Source organism: Alnus glutinosa, chromosome 6 (assembly GCF_958979055.1).
Source record: "Alnus glutinosa chromosome 6, dhAlnGlut1.1, whole genome shotgun sequence".
Taxonomy (NCBI): Eukaryota; Viridiplantae; Streptophyta; class Magnoliopsida; order Fagales; family Betulaceae; genus Alnus; species Alnus glutinosa.
Window position 1 is genome coordinate 25,396,939 of NC_084891.1, and position 8,731 is coordinate 25,405,669.

The 8,731-nt window shown below is 38.8% G+C and overlaps 2 protein-coding genes across 2 annotated transcripts; one reads left to right on the plus strand and one right to left on the minus strand.

The window, feature by feature from the left end:
• Positions 1–222: 222 nt before the first annotated feature.
• Positions 223–2,652, minus strand: LOC133871660 (increased DNA methylation 1-like). Its single transcript, XM_062309087.1, has one exon. It carries the CDS (start codon positions 2,650–2,652, stop codon positions 223–225), a length of 2,430 nt encoding a protein of 809 aa, XP_062165071.1.
• A 2,552-nt stretch (positions 2,653–5,204) lies between these two features.
• LOC133871202 (F-box/kelch-repeat protein At5g43190) lies at positions 5,205–6,600 on the plus strand. The gene has a single exon (XM_062308594.1). The coding sequence runs from the start codon at positions 5,305–5,307 to the stop codon at positions 6,481–6,483; it is 1,179 nt and encodes a 392-aa protein (XP_062164578.1). The 5' UTR covers positions 5,205–5,304; the 3' UTR covers positions 6,484–6,600.
• Positions 6,601–8,731: the final 2,131 nt, after the last annotated feature.

Below are 8,731 nucleotides of genomic sequence, written 5' to 3' on the forward strand. Positions count from 1 at the left end.
AAAAAAAAAGTGGGGGGGGGGGGGGGGGGTGGGGGGGTGGATTGAATTTAGGGGACAGGGAGTTTTGAATAAGAAGAACAAGAAGTCAAGGAGCTTGAAAAGAACATGTAAACATCAACAAATTAGTATATATTTCATAGACATCAACTAGAAAAAAAATCAATTGACTTCTATTTCCCATACATTCCATACAAAGAATTTACAGATCTCCTGAAGTGATATTTAAGCTAGAACAGTTTTAAATTGATTTCTCCAAGGTGCATCATGGAATGGGACTCGAGTCTCACAGGCTGATATCTTCAGCCTCTTGCAGCACTCGGAATTGTCACTGCTTTGGCTCCCACAGAATGATATGTTCTTCCTCTTGTAGCACTTGGAATAATAACTGCCGCTACCGCTGCCGCTGCTGGGCTTCTGAAAATTCGCTTCTTCGTCCAAACACTTGGTATTAAATTTGCCAGGGCTGGCTACACTTTCCACAGGCCTTTGGTACACAATTTCTGCTTCAGGATTCTTCCTTAAGAGTCTCTGACACATGATGGTATCTTGGAAATCCAAGAAAGCATAATCTAGAAACTGTAGCCTCTCAGAATCTGTCATCTTTGAAAACCCAAATGAAGTTGTCCACGTCTTGAGCACAGTAGGAGCTGCAGGCAAAGTTAGCCTCTCCACTCCGAGTGCCATCAGCTGTTTTTCAAGCTCACCCATCAATATGCGACACATTCCACGTTTACGATACTTAAACCTGGTGCAAACAAGAGGTAATTCAGCCACTTTTTCTCCATAAACCCTTAAAGTAGCCACACAGACTATTTTATTTTTTCTCTCCAAAAGCACGGTGTAGAACCCTCTGAAGTTTGATCGGTTAAGCTCTGACCCTCTACAGAAAATTACATCTTCAACGAGGTTACTGTTGGTATGAGGATCTTTCACAGGCTCAAAACACTCATGTATCACAGTTATAGCAGCATTGAGCTTGCTGCAACTCTCCTTCGAGGCCTCATTGTCAGGAGCATCAAGATTACAGCTTTCAGCCTCTGTGGACTTCAATAATGTCCAAGTCAAATTATCATTACCCACTGGAATTGGGTTTCCTAAAAGCTTTCGAAGGCCCAAAAATATATACTCACACTTTCTGCCACAAAAGCAATGATCTTTGTTGACCGCCGCCTCTTTACTCCTTATGCACTCAATATGAAATTTGTGCTCGCATTGCTTGCAAGTAACGAAACTGTCATCCACAGAATCTCTTTTGTTTTGTTGAATCTTGCCATGACCACAAATTCCACAAGCACATGATGGGCAAAACCAATCACCATCTGGAACATTCTTCAAGCCAAGACAACTCTTGTGGAACGAGGATGGACACTGATCACATAAAACCAGCTCACCCCCATAGTGACAAACAGAGCATATCTCATCATTCTCTTGTCGCTTTGTTGTGAAGCTTTTGTTCTGATTTGTAATATTCGTCGCCTGCCTTTGGCAATCTTGCAGAGACCTCCCATCTTCAAGTAGAATATTGGCTGCCGGTCTGTGATTTGTACTACCAGCATGAGCTTCAAAACCAGAAAGAGTATACACATTACGGCAACAAATACACTCAATCCCATCACGAGTTATGTGCCCTTCTTTCATTGGAGCAGAATCATTCTTAGCACGGTAATGTACTCTTGTCCTCGGCAACACCACACCGTTGTCTACCAACCAAGATAAAGTTGTTGGGCACTTGGGAATTACTCCACGCATCACTCTTTTTCTCGATCCGAGCACACTCTTAGACTGAGTGACGCCTGAATGATCATCCCTTATTTTCTTCAAATCCGCCAGTACCTTTCCCGGTCTTCTGTTTGGATGGCCGGCTAACTCGCCCTTAACTTCGTCGCTGAGATTAACGCATTTCATAGGCTTACAATTACGAGCAGCCGTTTCACAAACAGCAGAAGCAAGGGTCTCAGTTTTATCATCACCGAGATTAATGCATTTCATAGGCTTACGATTACGAGCAGCCGTTTCACAGACAGAGCTAGAGGCAACCCTTTTGCAAACAGAACCAGAATTAAGGGTCTGATCAGTTTTATCATCACCGAGATTAATTTGTTTCCCAGGCTTACGATTACGAGCAGCCGTTTCACAGACAGAGGTAGAGGCAACCCTTTTGCAAACAGAGCCAGAAGCATTAAGGGTCGACCGATCAGTTTTATCATCACCGAGATTAATGCGTTTCACAGACTTACGATTATGAGCAACCGTTTCACAAACAGAGGAAGTAAGGGTTTCTGTTTTAGAAAGAGAAGTAGAAGCAACACACTCTGTTTTGGAAACAGGATTAGACCCAGCAATCCCAGAAACTCCTCCTTGAGCAATACAGCATTTGCATGCTGATCGAAGCGAGTAAAAACATCTTCCAGTAGGTGAAGTGTAGCGCAACTCACGCCTTAATCCCTTCTGACCATACCAGAACACCCACCCCATCGCTGCGAGATGCTTTCTTGCCTTTTCGCTCCCATCTCTCTTCTTGAAACTACTCGTATAACCCTCGTCTTCACCCAATATGTACCAATCCACAACGGCCTGGGGGCAATACTCGGGTTCAACAAGAACCAGATCCGAAGGTGAATGGCAAATACCAGTCTCAGGTTTCTTCTTCATTGTAGAGCATTGAGCGAGGAGGATAAGGGCTTTCGTGGGTTTTAGCGAGAATCGGTGGAGAGGCAGAAAAAGTAGGGTTGTGATGAGCACAGGAAAATAAAACTAGGGTTGCGATGAGCGCAGGAAAAAAAAAACTAGGGTTGTGAATTGTGATAAGATTTTACGATCTAGGGTTGTGATCAGATTTTATGGGGGAGACTCCCCCAACGGCTAGGCAACCGACTTAAACTCACGCCGTGGGACCCAATCCACCCGCATTTTGGAGCGAAAAAACCCGGAAAGAGTTGGATTGACTTTTTTATTTATTTATTCAAGTGGATTTGAATATTGAATAAACCACTTTTTTTTTCTTTTTTTCTTTTTTTTTAAAAGATGAATAAACCCCTTGTTGATAACATTAAAAGTGGTTTATTGTCTTTTATTTTCATTAGAATTTAGGATTTGAATTTAGAGATAATAATAATTAATATGTTATCAATAATGATAACATTAGAAGTTGTTTATTTCGGCTAGTCTTTTATTTTTTCTATATATTGTAAGTGTCTATTTAAAGACACTATAAAGTTAATAAAATAATCTAAAAGTTAATTATCAAAAGACTATGTTTGTTGTAGGAAATTTAGAATTTCTCAAACTATCATGAAGTAACTATCCTAAGTGTGCTGGGGAGTGGGAGTTTAGTTGCGAACAAGAACTCCAAAATATTATTTTAGAAGGAGACTCATCGCAGGTGGTTAATGATATCAAGGCAAATGATTCAAATTGGTACAAATTCAGACAATTAGTGGCCTATATAAAAGTGGTTCTCTCTACTCGGTAGAGTTAGCCATATCTTAAGAGTGACAAAGTATGCGGCCCATGGTCTTGCTAAGGCAGTGATAAATCATAGATAGAGTATAGATCAAATAAATTCATGTGGGCATCCGTGATGTTGTAGTTTTAGATCAATCTGCTCTTGTTTTAGAGTGGTAGGCTCTAGCTTTTCTAATTGAGTTGAATAAAGATCAAAGTTATATATATATAATTATTTTTCTTTTTTGTTATTTTATATCCCACGTTAATGCCTACGTAACATATTATGGAAGGGGAAAGCAGCAAAACCATTTTCTTCTGTTTAGTTATTTATTTTGTTTAATCAAACGTGACAAACAATTCAAAGTTCATTTTGCAGAAAGTGCAAGAGTTTCCTTAAAAAAATTGGTACCATTCAAGATTACCACCATTTTATTGTCGTTTGTTAAATTACTATTCTGACTTTTCAGTCAGTATTAAAATCGTTTTTTTCAGTTTGCTTCATGAGATTTTTTGCTTGAATCCCAAATAGATCGTTTACTTCACTCTTTCCTCAATCTTTCTAACCAAATTTATGTAAAATTTTATTAATTCCCCTGAGAAAGAAAATATCCTTAAAAAATAAAAAAAAATAAAAAACATTCTTGGGTGAAGGCATCCCCTCAGCAGTGGGGCGGTTGCCACGTTGAAAGGGGTGAAGACGACGGCCTGAGTCTTCGTTTTATTTCTGTAATTTTTCTCTTAATAATATTATTGTAAATTCACATATTATTCTATTAAAAAATCAACCGCAAAATTGATAGAATAGTCCATTTTGGATATGAGGAGTGATTCTTTTACGACCACTTTGGATTTAGGAAATATATATATATATATATATATATATATATATATATATATATATATATATTTTATGTGTGTGTGTGTGAAAGAGATATATTGTCATTCGATGATACAATTATTAATTTTTTTTATTAAACAAACAAATTACAAAATCGTGTAAATATACAATTTTTTACAATCCTATCTATATGGCAAGGTGGTCCCCCACTAGTTTTAGAATTTTTTTTTTATTATTTTTAAAAAATAAAATAAAGTAGGAGGTCACTTTGCCACATAGATAAGGTGGTGAAAAGTTGTATATTTAGATGGTAGAGAATCATATCCCTTTTTTTTTAAAAAAAAAAAAAAAAAAAAAATCCCTTGCCACATGAGTAAGGTGGTTAAGAGTTGTGTCGTAGGGTGGCAAAATATCATATCTCGTAGGAGAAACACCATAATTTCTCTAAGAATAATGATTCAATGCCACCTAAATATACAACTTTTTACCACCTTGCCTATTTTTTGAGTTTTTTTATTTTTTAAATATAAATTAAAGTGGGGGACCACCTTGCCACATAGACAAGGTGGTGAAAAGTTGTATATTTAGGTGGTAGTGAATCATTACTCTTTCTCTAATCCATTCACTACCTTCTCATTAACCACCAAACGATCTTTAAATAAAATCACAAGTAGATAATACCTAAAGTGATAAAACCTAAAATTAGAATATTCAAATTCAAATCAACTCTAATTCTAATATTAAATAATCTAATTCTAATGGAGCTTGGAATTCTATTCCGACTCAAATATTAAACCAACCTAACCCTAATATTATCCCATTCACAACGAGAATAAAAATCGGACAATCCAATCTGTCAAACTAAAAATTGTTCAAAAAACCTAATAAGTAACAACCTAAACAACCGGTGCAAATGCAAGTCAATGTTTTTACGCAACAAGTTTGCTGCGGGGGAGGGGGCCATTTCAGATTAGACAACGCCTTCTTCCTCTGCCCCCGGGATATACCCTCCGTTTCAGATGAGGAAGAACTCACCAATTGTGGTGCTGGGTGGGAAGAGAATGAATGACCAATTCCAACCCATCACCGCCAAGGCTAAGCCTAAGGCTAAATCTGCTTTCCCGGAAATGGATCCGAAAATCTGGAGCCGGCTGCCAAAGGAACTCCTCGAGCAAATCCTCTCTTTTCTCCCTCTCAAGACATTGTTGAATTTGAGATCAACCTGTAAGCACTTCAAGTCCCTTGTATTCTCTCCCCCGTTCATATCCAAATACAAACACTCCTCTGCTTCTTCGCCTTTCTCTTCGTTTCTCTTGCTGTATCACCCTCTGTGTTTCCACCGCTTCCCTCTGTACGACTCTGCCCTTGCCACCTGGAGCAACTTTCTCCCCCTCTCCGATTTACTACCCCGCAAATCGCCGTCTTTCTCTCTTCTCTCCACCTCCAATGGACTCGTTTGCTTTTCTCTCCCCACCTCATCCGCCTTTCTTGTGCGCAACCTCTTGGCCGGAACCTCGAGGCTCATCGATTTCCCGGTTCACCCTTTTGCTTTTGAGGCGTTCACTTTGGTTTTTACCCCTGTTGGGTACAAGCTCTTCATGATCCGTACTGGTTCTTCTTCGACTTCTGCTTTTGTTTACGATTCCAGCGTTCTCGTCTGGCGACAATACGACGGTTTGGATCCGATTCCGATTGACAATCATCACCAGGATGGCGCCTGCTTTAATGGGTGTCTGTACTTCACGACCCCAGAGCCATTTTCAATAGTTTGCTTTGATTTGGAGAGTGGGAGATGGGAGAGGTCCGATACTGAATTGCCCGGCGAGCTCACATTTGTCCGGCTGGTGAGCGGCGACGGGAAATTGTATATGATTGGCGGAGTCGGGATAGATGGAATCTCAAGGAGCCTGAAGTTGTGGGAATTGGGTGAAGCAAGGAATTGGTTGGAGGTGGAGAGCTTGCCGGAGATGATGCATCGAAAATTTGTGTCGGTTTGTTACCACAACTACGAGCATGTTTATTGCTTTTGGCATCAGGGGATGATATGTGTTTGCTGCTATACATGGCCGGAGATTCTGTATTACAAGGTTTCAAGGAGGACTTGGCATTGGCTGCCCAAATGCCCTCACTTGCCCAATGAATGGAGCTGTGGTATCAAGTGGTTTTCTTTTATTCCAGAGTTGTATGCTCCGGTTTAACTCTGTTTTCTCCTTTTCTTCATTTCTTGAATTGACGCCTGTTGGAGCTTTGTTTTGGCTGTCTTTTCTGTAAATAATATAATGGATGTTTCAATGGGAGATTCGTTATTAGAGATTTGGGTTCTGTTCTGCAGAAATCTGTTTCTATGATTCTGGAATTGGGACATCAGGCCCTTGCTGATTTACAATGAATTTGAATTTCATCAATTCATCACTTCACTTCTTCCCCCCAAGAAAGAGAAATGGAGTGCTGCTGATTTAGACTTTTTTTGTTTTGCCTTTCACATCAAATGAATCTCTGTTTCTTGAGACTGCGATGATCAATTGCAATGATAATTTTCAAAAAACCAATTAAAACATGTATCGCCACGATAAACATGCAAGATGACATTTTCAATACGCATTTGGATTCTTTTCGATTCAAATGAATAAGAGAGTATCCGGTTCAGCTCTTATAAAAATAAGGATAATATAATTGTCTAACAAAATGTGAAATGACAATTATGCATTTACTTTTACGGCCTTACTTTGACAACAAAATGAATTGGATAAGATAGACGTACATCAAGTAGTTTTAGAAAATTGACACCCGTTCAACAAATATTTAGCTAAAAATTAATTAAAGTATATCTTTTCCTATTTTAACTATTTCATGTAAAATATTTCTTCCTATCTATTTTAACCATTCTAAAAAAAAGGAAAGAACTTAAACATTGTTAACCTACAATGCCAATGAAGTTGCTGACACTATAGCAGCTAAATGTCTAAGCACGAGGCCTTGATGGGGGGCAAGAGCTCTTTGTCTAAGCACGAGGCTGATTGTACGAGACTTCGAGGAACCTACTAAAGTAAAAGAGCTCTCTCTCTCTCATAGGGTCTCTAAATTTCCTGCCCCTTCCATTTGGAGTAGAAAATCGAAGTGAATCCTCATTGGCAAACCAGCATTTTGTCGAATTCTGAGCGGGACATCCTGGAAAAGACGCCATCTATATAACCTATAGAGAATTGGTTTTGTCCGATCTAGAGATATGGGATGGGTCCATGTTGAATTTGTGTGATGGAACTCACTACATGAAATTCATTTCATATCTCTAAGACCTTGCACAATAATTACACAACTGTTGTGCATTAATCATTTTTCTAATCGACAAAACAAAAAATAAAAATAAAAATAAAAGACATCCCATCAAGATAAGATAATTATAAACACCTGACTTTTCCAACTATGTCTATTTTAAGAGACAACGAAGCTTACTTACTACTATAGAATGTCCGAGAGTCAACAGTCAACGAACTATTGCATTCCACACCCTACTCATTTGATGCTAAACAATTGACATAGGAGTAGGATTCCTTAAATTTTTTTTTTTGACAATTTGAGATTTCAAATTTTCTAATCCCAGCCTATTTTTTAGATCTAACAACTTATATTGTGCCAACTGTCAATATAAAATAAATACTAAAATAATTTAAAATAAACTCACAAATATAGAGACGAAAATGTTCTTCCCATAAAAAATCTAAAAACAGCCAGATCCCTGGCCAGTCGCTGGGATCCGGCCGTTCTCCGGGCAAAACGGCTGGATTCGGCCGTTCTTCGGCCAGAACGACCGGATCTGGCCGTTCCTTATAAACAATTGACATTTTAAATTTATGTCTCTTTCAATTTATGAGAGACAGCAAAGCTTACTTACTACTGTTGAATGTCAACAGTCAACGAACTATTGTTGCGTTCGACGCCCTACTCATTTGATGCTAAACAAGTGAGATCGGATCAGGATCCCCTCAAATTTTCTTTTACAATTTGAGATCTCAAATTTTCAAATCCTAGCCCTTCTTTGAATCTAACAGCTTATATTGTGCCAACTATCAATATGAAATAAATGCTAAAATAATTCAAAATAAACTCACAAATATAGAGATGAAAATGTCATTCCCATAAAAAATCTAAAAACAGCCATATCCCTGGCCAACCGCTGGGATCCAACCGTTATCCGGCCTGAACGGCCAGATCCCGACTAGTCGGCGTGATCTGGCCGTTCCCTGGCCAATTGGCTGAGATCTGGCCCTTTCACGGCAGAACAGCCGAACCACTGTCGACGTCACATCAGGGGGATTGGTGTTCAATCGGAGATGGTGAAGGGCAGTGGGACTCAAGGGCATTTTCGTCTCTATTTTTATGAGTTTGTTTTGAATTCATTTAGCATTTATTTCATTTTAAATGTGAACTATTAGATCTAAAAGATGG